The following is an 18,718-nucleotide window of genomic DNA, read 5'->3' on the forward strand; positions in this document are numbered from 1 at the left end:
GAGGCGGAAGAGGAGGAGGGGCGGGGGGGGGAGGAGGAGGATGAAGAGGAAGAAGGGCGGGGGGGGGGCGAAATTCCAGGGGTAGGGGGATCCCGGGGATTGCGGGGAGATGAGAGCTGAGTACCCCTTCTCCACCCGTTGCCTGCAGCTCCTCCCACCCCGCGGAGAGTCTACTCCGTTCTCCGCGCCTTACCCGCAGAGTGACATCGCACAGCTTGCCCTGCCGCCGGATCTCCTCCATGAGACCGTAACCCCGAGCCGGCAGGTCGCTGACGCTAAAAAGCATCAAATCCTCGTCCGGGTCCGCCATCTTCCCTCGGCACATACGTCACTTCCGACGCTCGTCCTGTGGGGTGCGTTGGAGCCGCACCTTGCGCCACTTCCGGTGCTCATTTCCTGATTGACCTTATTTTCTGCTCAGGACACGCAGAGAAATGAGGGACGGTCAACATATTCCATCCCGTGCAAGAAACGCAAAGGGAATCCAGATTGTGGTCAAAGATGGAATTCACTTACCGTGCGCTCGCCTCCTGCTCCCTTCACCCCATTAAACTGGCCCCCTTGCGTACTGCCCCCTCCATCCTCACTCACCCCACCCGTGACCTCTGTCCGAGCAAAGTACATCTTCCCCAAAGTCCTTGAATGTAGTAATCGCCTCCCAAATCTTTCCCGCAACTCCATGTTTGAGCCTCTCCAGAGCAATAAAACGGCCCTAATCAAAGTCACACGTGACAAGTGCACGATCCCTTCTTGACCTGTCGCCAGCCTTTGACACGTATGACCATCCATCAACCTCCAACGTCTCTCCTCCATTGTCCAGCTCAGTGGGACTGCCCTTACCTGGTTTCATTATTACTTCTCCAGGTGTAGCCTGAGAATCTCCTGCAATGGCTACTCTTCCTGCACCAATGCCTCTGAAGTCCCCCAACGATCTATCCTTAGCCGCTAATCTTCATCGTCTTCATGCTCCCCCTTGGTGAGGTCACGTAGACATAGGATTAGCTTCCACGTGTAGGCTGATGACACCCAGCTCTACCTCACCACCATCTCTCTGGACCACTCCATTGCCACTGTGCATCCAGTCCTTGGTGAGCTGCAATTTCCTCCAGTTAAACATTGGGAAGAACAAAGACATAATTGATGATTCCCCCCAAGCTCTGTACCCTCACCACAGAAAGTTCAGCCTGGATTAAAGACTCAGTGGCTTAAACCCACAATCTTCTGTCTCAGAGGTAAGTAAGGTAACACTGAGCCAATCTGACACGAATGAATGGTTAGTTGCTGCAACTGCTTCCATTTCATGGGAGCAGGGATGATGGGAGATAAATTAAGGTAACATGGAGCGTGGATGTAAACAAACTCATGGTACCACTTGACAAATACCAGCAGAGTTCTGGTGTGCTAACCAATATTTATCCCACAACCATCATCACCAAAAGCAGATTAACTGGCCATTAATTTGCTATTTGTAGGATCTTGCTGTTACCGCCTCATTTATTTAAATTTAGTCTTGTGGGTTTTTTTCCCTCAATTTATGGATGATCCCTTGAGCTATTACCACTCTGAACCTCGGAGTGAAACACGAAGAATTGAACATACTCCGAGAGGGACAAGAAGTGAAAAAGTAATAATCTAGCAAGTGAGTTTTAACAAAATGATAACCTAGGCCTAATCCTTTTTTTAAAATTGCTATGTGTTTATTTTGGATGTGTAAATGTGTAAGACTTTTTGCAAATTTTCTGCGCTCGTCTCCTGACCCTCGCTGAGATATGATTCTATGGTCAGCAGATACCTCAGCCAAATGACAACTATGCATATATGAACCTAGATAGTGAGCTTCAACAGACGATGATCAGAAGCAGGATAATGATCAGAAGCAGGAAATCTGACTGATTTTTCTCTACCTTAACTAGGTCTTCAGAAGCCTTCACCTCTCTGCGCCTTCCTCACGCCCATTACGGGTGGTCAGTTAAAATCGCTTTGTCCTCCACTGGATGAAAAAGCGGAGCGATTTTCCCTTGTGCCTTGTATGTACATTCAGTTTGTAGCCACCAGATGGCGTCATTGTTGGAGGCCACTGAGCAGCACGCACATGGTGCTGCTCAGGTATAAAAGATCAGCCATTTTGAGAGTCAGGCACTTTGGGCCTATATAAAACAGAGCCGAGGTTGTACTTTACTTAGTTAAACAGTACTCAGTTTGTACCTTTTATTGCATTCATAACATTTGGCGACGAGAATACAAGAACCTTTGTTTGCAAAATGAGCACGATTGGATTTTTAGAGCGATTAGTGGAGGGAGAAGATTGGGCAGACTTTGTGAGCTGTTTGAACCAGTACTTCGTGGCCAACAAAATGAAGGGGGTCGACGATGTAGATCGGCGCCGGGCCGTGTTCCTCACTGTGTGCGGTTCAAAGATCTACGGTCTGATAAAGAATCTATTCATACCTAGTGATCCAACAGAGAAAACATACGAGTTACATTGGTACGAGAGCACCTCAGGCCAGACGACAGCATCATCATCTCGAGATACAGGTTTTATACACACGTTCAATCGGAGGGCCAGAGCGCAGCAGAGACGTCTAGCGGGACTGCGCAAATTCGGTCGGTGTTGGCAGACATGCTGTGAGACTTCTTTGTTATTGGTATCAACCACGAGGTGATCCTGCGCAAACTTCTGGCGATGTGGGAGTTGGATTTAAAAAGGGCCATCCAGATCGCTCAATCATGTATGACAGGAGTCTAAAACAAATAGCGGTGAAGAACCGAACCTCGGCAAGTACTGTAAATGCGATTGATTCGACGATCGGCAGAGTGGCACATGGCAGGGCCTATCCGGCTGCGTTCGCAAAACCTGTGGCTGCCCAAAGTCCGTCAGTGGGAATGTATCCGACTTCTCCATGTTGGAGTTGTGGGGGAAATCATCGGCACCAGCAGTGCCGATTTAAGCAATATAGTTGCAAAGGCTGTCTGAGAGTGGGGCATCTCCAGCGCAAGTGTCCCCAGATGAGCAAGCGAGCTGCGACACACCACGTGGAGGATGAGAGTCAGACTAGCGCGGATTTGGATACGCAATCCGAGATGCCAGAGGAGGAAGTGTATGGACTGTACTCCTTCATAACCAAGAGTAAATCAATTTTGATTAAGGTGAAGTTTAACGGGATACCGGTATCGATGGAACTGGACACAGGGGAGAGTCAATCGATCATGAACGAGAGGGCATTTAATAAGCTGTGGGATACTAAGACTGTGAGGCAGGCTGAGCCCTGTTAACACCAAGCTGCGCACGTACACCAAAGAACTGATAAAGGTGATTGGCAGTGCACAAATTAATGTGTTGTATAACGGTGTGGTTCACGAGTTACCGCTGTGGATTGTTCCAGGCAGTGGCCCAACGCTGCTCAGCAGGAGCTGGTTGGAGAAAATCAGATGCGACTGGAACGACATAAAGGCGTTGTCATCGAAGGAAGATACATGTGCCCAAGTATCGAGCAAGTTCCCCTCGCCGTTCGAACCGGGTATTGGCAACTTCACGGGAGCCAAGGTGCAGATCCACATGGATTCAGATGCAAGACCTGTCCATCATAAAGCTCGGGCAGTGCTGTATATGATGAGGGAGAAGGTTGAAATTGAACTGGACAGACTCCAGCGTGAAGGGATCATATCACCGGTCAAATTTAATGAATGGACCAGCCCCATTGTTCCTGTGCTAAAAAGTGATGGCACAGTCAGAATCTGTGGAGGCTACAAGGCTACGATCAACAGGGTTTCGAAACAAGATCAGTACCCGTTACCAAAGGCTGATGACTTGTTTGCGACACTAGCCGGAGGGAAGTTGTTCACAAAACTGGACTTGACGTCGGCCTATATGACATCTATATGAAACGGTTCTGAAGTCCGTTTCCAGAACCGTCGTGTTCCATGATGACATCCTGATCACCGGTCGTGACTCCAAGGAACATCTGAACAACCTGGAAGAGGTTCTACTGCGTTTGGATAGAGTGGGACTCAGACTGAAATGCTCGAAGTGCGTCTTCATGGCACTTTGGTCGAGACGTCAAAGAGACTTACGTGCATTAACACGCACAAAGGACTGTTTATTTACCACAGGTGCCCTTTCGGAATTCACTCGGCTGCAACAATATTCCAGAAGAATATGGAAAGTCTACTGAAGTCCGTTTCCAGAACCGTCGTGTTCCAAAATGACATCCTGATCACCGGTCGTGACTCCAAGGAACATCTGAACAACCTGGAAGCGGTTCTACTGCGTTTGGATAGAGTGGGACTCAGACTGAAACGCTCGAAGTGCGTCTTCATGGCACTGGAGGTAGAATTCCTCGGGAGGAAAATTGCCGCTGATGGCATCAGACCTACTGACGTGAAAACCAAGGCCATCAAGAATGCACCCAAGCCGCAGAATGTGACTGAACTGCGTTTGTTCCTGGGTCTACTCATCTACTTTGGTAACTTCCTACCTAAATTGAGCACCTTACTAGAACCACTGCACATGCTATTGAGAAAAGGCGACAAATGGGTGTGGGGCGCATCGCAAGACAGAGCTTTCGAGAAAGCCACCAATCTGCTTTGCTCGAACAAGCTGCTGGTACATTATGACCCATATAAACGTTTAGTTTTGGCCTGTGAGGCATCGTCATATGGAATTGGTTGCGTACTCCAACAAGACAATGAGTCGGGGAAAATTCAACCTGTCGTGTATGCATCCAAAAGTTTGTCTAAAGCAGAAAGAGTCTACAGCATGGTAGAAAAAGAAGCTTTAGCATGTGTGTACGGTGTTAAAAAGATGCATCAATACCTGTTCGGTCTGAGATTCGAATTAGAGACCGATCACAAGCCGCTCATTTCATTGTTTTCCGAGAGCAAAGGTATCAATACCAACGCTTCATCCTGCATCAAAAGGTGGGCGCTGACATTATCTGCCTATGTCATTCGCCACAGACCTGGCACAGAGAATTGTGCCGAAGCTTTGAGCTGGAGGTGGAAACGCCACAACTGGCGGATCTAATGTTAATCATGGATGCTTTTGAGAGTGAAGGAACCCTTGTCACGGCTCAACAAGTTAAGTCCTGGACCAACCAGGACCCGATTTTATTGGTGGTAAAGAGTTGCATCCTCAAAGGGGATTGGTCTGCCATACCTAAGCAAATGTGCGAGGAGGCCAAACCGTACATTCATTGCAAGGACGAACTGTCTATTCAAGCAGATTGCATATTGTGGGGCAATCACGTTGTAATGCCCAAGAAAGGTAGAGAGAAGTTCATGCGTGTGTTACACAGCACACATCCTGGTATAGTGATGATGAAGGTCATCGCCAGGTCCCATGTATGGTGGCCAGGAATTGATTTTGAGCTGGAAGCATGTGTGCATCAGTGCAACACTTGCATGCAGCTCAGCAAAGCACCAGCGGAATCGCCGCTGAGTCTGTGGTCGTAGCCATCCAAACATTGGTCCAGGATCCATGTAGATTTTGCAGGTCCCTTCCTGGGCAAGATGTTTTTAATGGTGGTGGACGATTATTCGAAGTGGATAGAATGCATAACCATGTCATCCAGCACGTCCACGGCAATGTAGAGAATCTGAATATCATGTTCGCGACACATGATCTGCCTGACATAGTGGTGAGCGACAATGGGTCGTGCTTCACCAGTCAGGAGTTTCAGGAGGTTAGGAAACTTAATGGCATAAAACATGTAAGATCAGCACTGTTCAAGCCTGCGTCCAACGGGCAAGCAGAACGTGCAGTATAAATTATCAAGCAAAGCATGAGGAGAGTAACCCAAGAGTCACTGCAGACCCGCTTGTCCTGCATACTGCTGAGTTACAGGACAAAACCCCACACACTCACAGGGGTCTCGCCTGCTGAACTCATGATGAAAAGAGGTTTTAAGACCAAGCTATCTCTGGTACACCTGGATATAAATAATCATGTTGAATACAGAAGACAAAGTCAACAAGGGTACCACGATTGCGCAACTGTGTCATGCGAGATTTCTGTTAATGATCCTGTATATGTGTTGAACTATGGTCAGGGTCACAAATGGATCGTTGGTACGATCCATTTGGGACCCTGCCAAAGAGGGCAACAGAGTATTCGTTATAAACCTCAAGAATGGGCAAACTTGCAGGAAACACGTGGATTAGACAAAGCTGAGGCACAGAGATGAGCCAGAACAGTCAGACAAAGAAACCATCGACTACCAACCAACCTACCAGCAGCCTTCAGAGGACTCAAGGGTCATCAGTGAACCCGGAATTTCCATCACGAACCTGTCCAATAAAAATGGACTTGCAATTCCTGACATGGCCACTGCCACCCCCAACAAGTCAGTCATCCAGCCATCAGCCACAACAGACCCCGCACATTCACCCAAGGCTGGAATCGAACAGAGACAGTCAACCGGGAGCGCAAAGCACTGGACCGTCTCAACCTGTGAAAGACTGTGATAAGATCTCAGAGGGGGTTATTGTCATGTATGTACATTCTGTTTGTAGCCACCAGATGGCGTCATTGTTGGAGGCACTGAGCAGCACGCACATGGTGCTGCTCAGGTATAAAAGGCTAGCCATTTTGAGAGTCAGACACTTTGGGCCTAAATAAAGCAGAGCCGAAGTTTGGACTTTCAGAAGGCTTTCGACAAGGTCCCACACAAGAGATTAATGTGCAAAGTTAGAGCACATGGGATTGGGGGTAGTGTGCTGACGTGGATTGAGAACTGGTTGTCAGACAGGAAGCAAAGAGTAGGAGTAAATGGGTACTTTTCAGAATGGCAGGCAGTGACTAGTGGGGTACCGCAAGGTTCTGTGCTGGAGCCTCAGCTGTTTACATTGTACATTAATGATTTAGACGAGGGGATCAAATGTAGCATCTCCAAATTTGCGGATGACACTAAGTTGGGTGGCAGTGTGAGCTGCGAGGAGGATGCTATTAGGCTGCAGAGTGACTTGGATAGGTTAGGTGAGTGGGCAAATGCATGGCAGATGAAGTATAATGTGGATAAATGTGAGGTTATCCACTTTGGTGGTAAAAACAGAGAGACAGACTATTATCTGAATGGTGACAGATTAGGAAAAGGGGAGGTGCAATGAGACCTGGGTGTCATGGTACATCAGTCATTGAAGGTTGGCATGCAGGTACAGCAGGCGGTTAAGAAAGCAAATGGCATGTTAGCCTTCATAGCGAGGGGATTTGAGTACAGGGGCAGGGAGGTGTTACTACAGTGGTACAGGGCCTTGGTGAGGCCACACCTGGAGTATTGTGTACAGTTTTGGTCTCCTAACTTGAGGAAGGACATTCTTGCTATTGAGGGAGTGCAGCGAAGGTTCACCAGACTGACTCCCGGGATGGTGGGACTGACCTATCAACTGGGCTTGTATTCACTGGAGTTCAGAGAATGAGAGGGGACCTCATAGAAACATTTAAAATTCTGACGGGTTTAGACAGGTTAGATGCAGGAAGAATGTTCCCAATGTTGGGGAAGTCCAGAACCAGGGGTCACAGTCTAAGGATAAGGGGTAAGCCATTTAGGACCGAGATGAGGAGAAACTTCTTCACCCAGAGAGTGGTGAATCTGTGGAATTCTCTGCCACAGAACGTTGTTGAGGCCAATTCACTAAATATATTCAAAAAGGAGTTAGATGTAGTCCTTACTACTAGGGGGATCAAGGGGTATGGCGAGAAAGCAGGAATGGGGTACTGAAGTTGCATGTTCAGCCATGAACTCATTGAATGGTGGTGCAGGCTCGAAGGGCCGAAGGGCCTACTCCTGCACCTATTTTCTATGTTTCTATGTTGTACCTTGCTTAGTTAAACATGTTAAGTATAGAAGAACTCCACAAGACTGAGCACTGTGAGCTAAAACTGATGTGACCTTAGTCTCTTTAATGCAACTCCAGAGTGCCTAAGCAGCATGGCAGACAACCTTTTATACTCCCTTGCACGAGGTATGCAGGTGACCCTTGGTCCTCCAACAGTTACGCCCTCTGGTAGCAAGTCTTACACAGTTACAATATTTACACACATAACATCACTTCCGCCCCCCAGCCCCCCAAAGTCTTTGATACAAATTATTTACAAGTTGAGACGATCCGGGGCCCTACGCTCCCTGGTTGATTGTTTGAGTTCAAACTCTGACATGGGTGAGTTGGTCGGACCATTGTTGCACTGCGGCATGGCTGGTCTGACAGGACTGTTGGGAATGGTGGGTTCATGCTCTTGATTGACAGTGAGGTCGATTGTTGGTTGGGTGTGTGTTGGTGGATCGATGATGGTGATGTCCTCTTCAGGTTGTTCCTGGTTGTCGGTGAACCGCAGTTTGGTCTGATCCAAATGCTTTCTGCACGTTTGTCCATTCAGTAGTTTGACTATAAACACTCTATTCCCCACCTTGACCAAGACAGCGTCAGCGACCCATTTAGGACCATGACCGTAATTAAGGACAAACACAGGGTCGTTAACATCAATGTCAGGCGATACAGCCGCGTGATCATGTTACATGTTTTGCCGGTGACGCTGGTTTCCACATGATCTTTTAGATCTGGGTGGACTAGGGAGAGCCTGGTTTTGAGCGCTCTCTTCATTAACAATTCTGCAGGGGGAACCCCAGTGAGCAAGTGGGGTTGCATCCGATAGCTGAACAGAACCCGAGATAAGTGGGTCTGCAAGGAGCCTTCCGTCACGCGTTTCAAGCTCTGATTGATAGTTTGGACTGCCCGTTTCGCTTGACTGTTGGATGCGGGCTTAAACGGGGCAGACCTGACATGCTTGGTGCCATTGCAGGTCATAAACTCGTTGAATTCCAAGCTGGTGAAACACGGTCCATTGTCACTGACAAGGACGTCGGGCAAGCCATGGGTGGCGAACATAGCCTGGAGGCTTTCAATGGTGGCAGTGGATGTGCTGGATGACCTGATTACGTATTCAATCCATTTAGAGCAAGCGTCCACTATAACTAAAAACATCTTTCCGAGAAAGGGGCCATGACCACAGACTCAATGGAGCCTCCCTTGGTTCATTGCTCAATTGTGAGCATGTGTTGCAGTGGTGTACGCATGACTCTAAGTCCGAGTCAATGACGGGCCACCAAATATGCGACCTGGCTATAGCCTTCATCATGACTATGCCTGGGTGGGTATTGTGTAGGTCATGTATAAACGTTTCCCTGCCTTTTTTTAGCAAAACGATGTGATTACCCCATAAGAGACAATCCGACTGGATGGACATTTCACCTTTGTGTCGGTGAAATGGCTTAGTTTCATCTTGCGTTTCCTCGGGAACGACCGATCAGCTCCCATTGAGGACGCAACTTTTTACAAGTGATAGCACAGGGTCCTGGCTGGTCCAGGTCCTGATCTGGAGAGCAGTGACGGGTGACCCCTCGCTCTCAAAAGCATCCATGACCAGAAGCAAGTCTGCGGGTTGCGCCATTTCCATCCCGGTAGTGGGCAATGGTAGCCGACTGAGGGCATCAGCACAGTTCTCCGTGCCTGGTCTGTGGCGGATTACATTGTCATAGGCAGACAATGTTAGTGCCCATCTTTGGATGCGGGACGAAGTATTGGTGTTTATATCTTTGCTTTCTGAAAACAGCAAAATGAGCAGTTTGTGATCGGTTTCAAGCTCAAATCAAAGTCCAAATAGGTATCAGTGCATTTTCTTAACCCTATATACACATGCTAAGACCTCTTTCTCGACCATACTGTAGGCTCTTTCAGCCTTAGACAGACTTCTAGACGTGTATGCATCCAGTTGAAGTCTGCCAGATGCATTGGTTTGCTGTAACACACAGCTGACCCCGTACGAAGATGCATCACAAGCTAGCACTAATCATTTACATGGATCATACAGTACAAGTAACTTATTTGAACAAAGTAGGTTCCTGGCCTTCTCAAAGGCTGTCTCTTGAGATTTACCCCAAACCCAGTCGTCATCCTTATCTAGCAACATGTGCAACGGTTCCAGCAAAGTGCTTAACCCAGGTAGAAAGTTACCAAAATAGTTGAGGAGTCCCAGGAACGAACGCAACTCTGTCAAATTCTGTGGTCTGGGTGCATTCTTGATGGCCTCTGTCTTTGAGTCCGTGGGTCTAATGCCCTCTGCAGGAATCTTTCTCCCCAAAAATTCAACCTCTGGCACCAGGAAAACACACTTGGAGCATTTCAGCCTGAGTCCCACTCTTGTCTAGTTGACTTAGAACCTCTTCCAGTCACAGGTGTTCACTGGTGTCACCACCGGTGATCAGGATGTTGTCTTGAAACACAACGGTTTGCGGAACTGATTTTAGCTGACTCTCCACGTTGATCTAGAAGATGGCAGCAGCAGAGCGAATCCCAAAAGGGCACCTGTGGTACATAAACAGTCCTTTGTGCGTGTTGATGCACATCATTGCTTTCGAAGATTCAGCCAGCTCCTGTGTCATGTAGGTGGAGGAAAGGTCCAACTTGGTGAATAACTTCCGCCCCCCCCCCCCCCCCCCCCCGCTAACGTTGCGAACAGGTCAGCTGCCTTGGGTAGTGGGTACTGGTCTTGTAACAAGACTCTGTTGATCGTTCCCTTGTAGTCTCAGCAGATTCTGACCGTGGCATCGCTTTTCAACACCGGAACAATCGGACTGGCCCACTCGTTGAACTCGATCGGCGATATGATTCCCTCTCATTGAAGTCTGCCCAGTTCGATCTCGACTTTCTCCCTCATCATAATATGGAACAGCTCGAGCCTTGTGATGAATGGGCCTTGCATCGGGGACTAGATGGATCTGCACCTTGGCGCCTGTGAAGTTGCTGATTCCTGGTTCAAATAGCAACAGAAACTTGCTCAGCACTTGGGCGCACGAGGCATCATCCACTGAAGATAGTGCTTTGATGTCGTCCCAGTTCCATCGAATCTTTCCCAGCCAGCTTCTGCCGAATAGAGTTGGGCCATCGCCTGGTACAATCCACAGTGATAAATCATGCACAGCTCCATCGTACGATACCTGAACTGCTGCACTGCCAATGACTGGTATGAGCTCCTTGGTGTAGCTGTGCCGCTTTGTCTGAATCGGGCTCAGTTTGGGCCTTTGTGCCTTGTTGCCCCACAGTTTCTCAAAAGCCTTCTAGCTCACCATTGACTGACTCGCCCCCGTGTCCAACTCCATTGATACCGGAATACCGTTCAATTTGACTTTCAGCAAGATAGGAGGGCTCTTGTGGTGAAGGTGTGTACCCCATACACTTCTTCCTCGGGTTGAGTTGCCGCTCTTGTTTGTTCTGTGTGATCCGCACCGGATCGATCATCCTCTGCCCACCCTGCCACGTGGTGAGTCGCAGCACTTTTGCACATTCGCTGGAGGTGCCCCATTGTTTCGCAGCCTTTGCACAAATATTGCTTGAATCGACATTGATGGGCTCGATGATTACCCTCGCCGCGCCAACATGGTGCTAATGGATTTGCATTCACGCCCGATGGCGGACTCTGAGTCATCCTAGGTCTTGCAGCTGCAGACGTGTAGGCCCTGCCATATGCAGTTCTGCCTGCTAGCGACGTTATTTTATGCACAGTACTTGCCAATGAGCTCCGATGCTGGGAAGATATCTGTCTGGTATTATTGCTCGTGGATATGAATGCCTGGGCTATCGTGATGACCTTGCTCAGATCTAGGGATTTGGCGGACAGCAGCTTGCGAAGAATGACTCGTGGCCGATGCCAAGCACAAAAAGTCCCACAGCATTTCCCCCCAAAATCCAACAAATTCACAAGTTCCCTCAAGGCGTCTCAGGTCGGTGACATAACTCACCATGTCTTGGCCCTCGGAGTGGTGGTGCATGTAGAGGTGATACCTGGCCATTAGGACGCTCTCCTTCGACTTGAGGTGGTTCCGAACTAGCGTGCACAACTCTGTAAATGTCTTCTCCGCTGGTTTCTCCGGTATTAGCAGATTCTTGATGAGGCCGTATATTGTGGACCCACACACGGTGAGGAGAATCGCCCTGCGCTTGATCGCTTTATCGTCCCCTCCAGCTCGTTGGCCACAAAGTACTGGTTGAGACACTCAATGAAGGCTTCCCAATCATCACCCTCTACAAATCTCTCTAAAATACCAACGGCAGCCATAGAAACATAGAAACATAGAAAATAGGTGCAGGAGTAGGCCATTCGGCCCTTCGAGCCTGCACCGCCATTCAACAAGATCATGACTGATCATTCCCTCAGTACCCCTTTCCTGCTTTCTCTCCATACCCCTTGATCTCCTTAGCCGTAAGGGCCATATCTAACTCCCTCTTGAATATATCCAATGAACTGGCATCAACAACTCTCTGCGGCAGGGAATTCCATAGGTTAACAACTCTCAGAGTGAAGATGTTTCTCCTCATCTCAGTCCTGAATGGCCTACCCCTTATCCTAAGACTGTGTCTCCTGGTTCTGGACTTCCCCAACATCGAAAACATTCTTCCCACTTCTAACCTGTCCAGTCCCGTCAGAATCTTATACATTTCTATGAGATCCCCTCTCATTCTTCTAAACTCCAGTGAATAAAGGTCCAGTTGATCCAGTCTCTCCTCATATGACAGTCCAGGCATCCCTGGAATCAGTCTGGTGAACCTTCGCTGCACTCCCTCAATAGCAAGAATGTCCTTCCTCAGATTAGGAGACCAAAACTGAACACAGTATTCCAGGTGAGGCCTCACTAAGGCCCTGTACAACTGCAGTAAGACCTCCCTGCTCCTGTATTCAAATCCCCTAGCTATGAAGGCCAACATACCATTTGCCTTCTTCACTGCCTGCTGTACCTGCATGCCCACTTTCAGTGACTGATGAACCAGGTCTTGTTGCACCTCCCCTTTTCCTAGTCTGCCGCCATTCAGATAATATTCTGCCGCCTTGTTTTTGCCCCCAAAGTGGATAACCTCACATTTATCCACATTATACTGCATCTGCCATGTATTTGTCCACTCGCCTAACCTTTCCAAGTCACCCTGCAGCCTTTTAGCGTCCTCCTCACAGCTCACACCGCCACCCAGTTTAATGTCATCAGCAAACTTGGAGATATTACACTCATCAATTCCATCATCTAAATCATTAATATATATTGTAAAGAGCTGGGGTCCCAGCACTGAGCCCTGCGACACTCCACTAGTCACTGCCTGACATTCTGAAAAGGACCCGTTTATCCCGACTCTCTGCTTCCTATCTGCCAACCAGTTCTCTATCCACGTCAGTATATTAACCCCCAATACCATGTGCTTTGATTTTGCACACCAATCTCTTGTGTGGGACCTTGTCAAAAGACTTTTGAAAGTCCAAATACACCACATCCACCGGTTCTCCCTTGTCAACTCTACTAGTTACATTCTCAGTTTTTACGTTTCCGGCAAGCTTCCTCTCGTACTCTATTTTCCCTTTCTTAATTAAACCCTTTGTCCTCCTCTGCTGAATTCTAAATTTCTCCCAGTCCTCCGGTTTGCTGCTTTTTCTGGCTAATTTGTATGCCTCTTCCTTGGATTTAACACTATCCTTAATTTCCCTTGTTAGCCACGGTTGAGCCACCTTCCCCGTTTTATTTTTACTCCAGACAGGGATGTACAATTGTTGAAGTTCATCCATGTGATCTTTAAAGGTTTGCCATTGCCTATCCACCGTCAACCCTTTAAGTATCATTCGCCAGTCGAATCTAGCCAATTCGTGCCTCATACCGTCAAAGTTACCTTTCCTTAAGTTCAGGACTCTAGTTTCTGAATTAACTTTGTCACTCTCCATCTTAATAAAGAATTCTACCATATTATGGTCAGTCTTCCCCAAGGGGCCTCGCACAACAAGATTGCTAATTAGTCCCTTCTCATTACACATCACCCAGTCTAGGATGGCCAGTCCTCTAGTTGGTTCCTCGACATATTGGTCTGGAAAACCATCCCTAATACACTCCAGGAAATCCTCCTCCACCGCATTGCTACCAGTTAGGTTAGCCCAATCAATATGTAGATTAAAGTCGCCCATGATTACTGCTGTACCTTTATTGCACACATCCCTTATTTCTTGTTGGTGCTGTCTCCAACCTCACTACTACTATTCGGTGGCCTGTACACAACTCCCACTAGCGTTTTCTTCCCTTTGGTATTCCGCAGCTCCACCCATACCAATTCCACATCATCCAAACTAATGTCCTTCCTTACAATTGCATTAATTTCCTCTTTAACCAGCAACGCCACCCCGCCTCCTTTTCCTTTCTGTCTATCCTTCCTAAATGCTGAACCCTTGGATGTTCAGTTCCCAGCCTTGGTCATCCTGGAGCCATGTTTCCATGATGCCAATCACATCATATCCGTTAACTGCTATCTGCGCAGTTAATTCGTACGCCTTATTCCGAATAATCCTTGCATTGAGGCACAGAGCCTTCAGGCTTGTCTTTTTAACACACTTTGACCCTTTAGAATTTTGCTGTAAAGTGGCCCTTTTTGTTTTTTGCCTTGGGTTTCTCTGCCCTCCACTTTTACTATTCTCCTCTCTAGCTTTTGCTTCTCTCTCCATTTTATTTCCCTCTGTCTCCCTGCATAGGTTCCCATCCCCCTGCCATATTAGTTTAACTCCTCCCAAACAGAACTAGCAAACACTCCCCCTAGGACATTGGTTCCGGTCCTGCCCAGGTGCAGACCGTCCGGTTTGTACTGGTCCCACCTCCCCCAGAACCGGTTCCAATGCCCCAGGAATTTGAATCCCTCCCTTCTGCACCACTGCTTAAGCCACATATTCATCTGAGCTATCCTGCGATTCCTACTCTGACTAGCATGTGGCACTGGTAGCAATCCTGAAATTACTATTTTTGAGGTCCTACGTTTTAATTTAACTCCTAGCTCCCTAAATTCGTCTCGTAGGACCTCATCCCGTTTTTTACCTATGTCGTTGATACCTATGTGTACCACGACAACTGGCTGTTCACCCTTCCTTTTTAGAATGTCCTGCACCCGCTCCAAGACATCCTTGACTCTTGCACCAGGGAGGCAACACACCATCCTGGAGTCTTGGTTGCGGCCGCAGAAACATCTATCTATTCTCCTTACAATTGAATCCCCTATCACTAAAGCTCTCCCATTCTTTTTCCTGCCCACCCACGGTGCCATGAACATGGCTGCTGCTGCTCCCCCCTGATGAGTCATCCCCTCAACAGTACCGAAAGTGGTGTATCTGTTTTGCAGGGGCTGACCGCAGGTGACCCCTGCAGTACCTTCCTTGCACTGCTCTTTCTGTTGGTCTTCCATTCCCTATCTGGCTTTGTACTCTTTTCCTGCGGTAAGACCAATTCGCTAAACATGCTATTCACGTCATTCTCAGCATCGTGGATGCTCCAGAGTTCATCCACTCGCAGCTCCAGTGCCGCAATGCGGTCCATCAGGAGCTGGAGGCTGATGCACTTCCCGCACACGTAGTTGTCAGGGACACCGGAAGCATATATGACTTCCCACATATTACAGGAGAAACATAATACGTATCCGAGCTCTCCTGCCATGACTTACCCTTCGATAAACTTAAATTGGCAACAACAATGCTAAAGGTTACTTACTGTTAAAGAAAGAAAAAGAAAAACTACTTACCAATCACCAGCCAATCACTTACCTCCTTGGCTGTGACGTCACCTTTCGATTTATTTCTAATTCTTTTTTGTCTCCCTGCTGCAACTGCACAAGCTAGCGTCTCCAACGAACTCCCCGAACTGCCGCCGCGTTGGGCCTTTTATAGGCCTGCCTCAGCGATCTCCCGGCTCTCTAACGAGCTCCGCGTGACCGCGTGAAAGTTCATAATCTGTTACTCGTCGCCAATTGTTAAGTGTGGAAGAACTCCACAAGACTTGAGTACTGTGAACTAAAACTGATGTGACCTTAGTCTCTTTAATACTGTAAAGTCCTGTCCCTGCAGTACAAACTCACACGAGGCACATGCTGAAGTCAAGGTCACTCAGGACGTACACCTTTATTACACAGCTCTCGAATGCCACACTTGCCTGAGGCCTGTCCTTATATACCTGTCTGGGACAGGTATCCAGTGTCTCCTGCAAGTGCACCCCCGGTGGTAAGGTAAGCTAGTGGTTAAAGGTCATCTCTAGTTACAGTCATGTATAGCATGGTAAGGTACAGTTATGTACAGTAGTGTGTACATAACATCACCCTCCCCCAAGATCCTATTGTCTTTATAGGTTCAGTCGCTCGGGTGGTCTACGCTCTCGCGTGGAGCGTCTTAGTTGTGGTTCAGTTGTTTGCCTTGGTGCCTGTTTTTCTTTCGGTGTGATTGCTAGTATCTTGCCTGGGCTGTCTGTTTCGTTCAGTATGATTGTTGGTGTCTCGCCTGGGCTGTCTGTTGGGATTGCCCTTTCCTCAGGTTGTTCCCTCTGTTTGTCCACCAGGTGTAGTGTGAGTTCCACATTGTAGTCTACTTCTGGTTCAGCAGTTGTTGGTAAATCTATTTTTGACTTGGTCTACATGCCTCCGGCAGGTTTGGCCATTGTCCATTTGTACGACCAGTAGCCTGTTTCCTTCCTTGCCTGTTACTGTCCCTGCAAGCCATTTGGGACTCCTGCCATAGTTTAGCACAAACACTTTGTTCCCGATCGCATTCCACTTCCCCCTCGAATTTCGGTCATGGTACTCAGTTAGCTTATGGCGCTTTGCCTCAACGATTTCATGCATGTCTGGGAGGATTAATGAAAGCCTTGTTTTTAAGGTCCGTTTCATTAATAGTTGCGCGGGGGGAACTCCAGTCAATGAATGCGGACGAGATCTGTATGCCAGCAGCAGTCGCGACAGGCGGCCCTGCAGCGTGGGACCTTGGATTTTGAGCATGCCTTGTTTAATGATCTGCACTGCTCGCTCCGCCTGGCCGTTGGAGGCCAGCTTGAACGGTGCCGTCCTAACGTGATTTATGCCGTGGTCGCTCATAAAATCTTGGAATTCTGCGCTGGTGAAGCACGGACCATTATCACTGACCAATATGTCAGGAATGCCGTGCGTTGCGAACATGGTTCCAAGGCTCTCCACAGTGGTGGAGGTGGTGCTCGAGTTTAAAATGGTGCATTCGATCCACTTTGAAAATGCATCTACAACTACGAGGAACATTTTGCCCATGAATGGGCCCACATAGTCTACGTGCACCCGCGACCACGGTTTGGTGGGCCAGGGCCAGGGGCTCAGGAGGGCCTCCCTGGGAGCATTACTGAGTTGGGCACAAATGGTGCACCGTCGGACGCAGAGCTCCAAGTCCGCGTCAATGCCAGGCCACCATGAGAATGATCCCCACGTCCTCGCGGTGGAGCTCCCGGACAAATGCCTCTCTGCCTCGCAGAGGCATAACTACTCGGCTGCCCCACATCAGGCAGTCTGCTTGTAGTGACAGCTCATTCATGCGCCTATGGAAAGGTTTGATCTCCTCGGGGCAGGCATCGCGAGCCTCTGCCCAGTCACCAGTTAAGACACGTCTTTTTACTTGGGATAACATGGAGTCGCTGGTCGTCCAGGCTCTGATTTGGCGAGCCGTCATGGGCGAACCTGTGGACTCAAAGGCATTGATTGCCATGACTATCTCACAGTCCTGTTCGTCAGACCCTTCCGTGGTCGCCAGGGGTAGCCTGCTAAGCGCGTCGGCACAGTTGTCTGTGCCTGGTCTGTGCCTTATGGTGTAATCGTAAGAGGCCCGCATGAGTGCCTACCGTTGAATTCGCGCCGAGGCGTTGCCGTTTATTGCCTTACTCTCGGATAGGAGGGACGTGAGGGGCTTGTGGTCGGTTTCTAACACGAACTTAGCCCCGAAAAGGTATTGGTGCATCTTTTTGACACCGCACATGCACGCAAGCGCCTCCTTCTCCACCATTCCGTTCCCGTGCTCCACCCGCGAAAGTGACCTGGAGGCATAAGCTATGGGTTGTAATTTACACGCACTATTGACATGTTGTAAAATGCACCTGACCCCGTATGCTGACGTATCACACGTAAGAGCTAGCTTTTTACTTGGATCAAAGAAAGCCAAAAAACTGTTGGAACACAGACGGTTGCGTGCCTTATTGAAGGCACGTTCCTGGGCGTCCCCCCAAAACCAATCGCACCCCTTTCTGAGTAGCATGTGGAGAGCCTCCAGCAGCGTGCTTAAGTTCTGCATAAAGTTCCCAAAGTAATTGAGTAGCCCGAGAAAGGCGCGCAGTTCTGAGACATTCCGGAGCCTGGGTGCCAGGATAATTGCTTCTGTTTTGGACTCTGTTGGGCGGATTCCATCAGCGGCAATCCTTCTGCCCAAAAATTCAACCTCGGGCGCGAGAAACAGGCACTTGGATTTCTTAACTCTTAGGCCTACCCGATCCAACCGCTTTAGTACTTCCTCCAAATTGCGGCGATGGGAATCGATGTCCCTGCCCATGATAAGTATGTCGTCTTGAAATACAACCGTCCCCGGGATGGACTTGAGCAGATTCTCCATGTTGCGCTGGAATATAGCAGCTGCCAACCTGATGCCGAATGGGCATTGATTGTACATGAAAAGGCCTCGATGTGTGTTGATGGTGGTGAATAGGTTAGACTCTTCGGTCAATTCTTGCATTACATACGCAGATGTGAGATCTAGTTTTGAGAAAAGTTTTCCTCCAGCCATTGTAGCAAATAAGTCCTCCGCTCTGGGCAGCGGGTATTGGTCCTGTAGGGAGAATCTGTTTATGGTAGATTTGTAGTCCCCACAGATTCGTACGGATCCATC

The 18,718-nt window shown here is 48.6% G+C and overlaps 2 protein-coding genes across 3 annotated transcripts in view; one reads left to right on the plus strand and one right to left on the minus strand.

The window, feature by feature from the left end:
• The window catches only part of klhl18 (kelch-like family member 18), a 34,270-nt gene extending 33,958 nt beyond the window's left edge, over nucleotides 1-312 (minus strand). Inside the window, exon 1 of the mRNA XM_070894705.1 lies at nucleotides 194-312. Within this exon, the coding sequence (XP_070750806.1) occupies nucleotides 194-310 (117 nt within the window). The 5' untranslated portion in view covers nucleotides 311-312. The remainder of the gene's footprint in view (nucleotides 1-193) is intronic.
• Nucleotides 313-401: 89 nt separating this feature from the next.
• LOC139276724 (D-serine dehydratase) overlaps nucleotides 402-18,718 on the plus strand; it is a 153,550-nt gene continuing 135,233 nt past the window's right edge. For both annotated transcript variants that reach the window (XM_070894718.1, XM_070894713.1), the window contains exon 1: nucleotides 402-1,232. The gene's annotated coding sequence lies outside the window, so the exon portion shown is untranslated. The remainder of the gene's footprint in view (nucleotides 1,233-18,718) is intronic.

The sequence above is a fragment of the Pristiophorus japonicus genome, chromosome 1, assembly GCF_044704955.1.
Source record: "Pristiophorus japonicus isolate sPriJap1 chromosome 1, sPriJap1.hap1, whole genome shotgun sequence".
Lineage (NCBI taxonomy): Eukaryota > Metazoa > Chordata > Chondrichthyes > Pristiophoridae > Pristiophorus > Pristiophorus japonicus.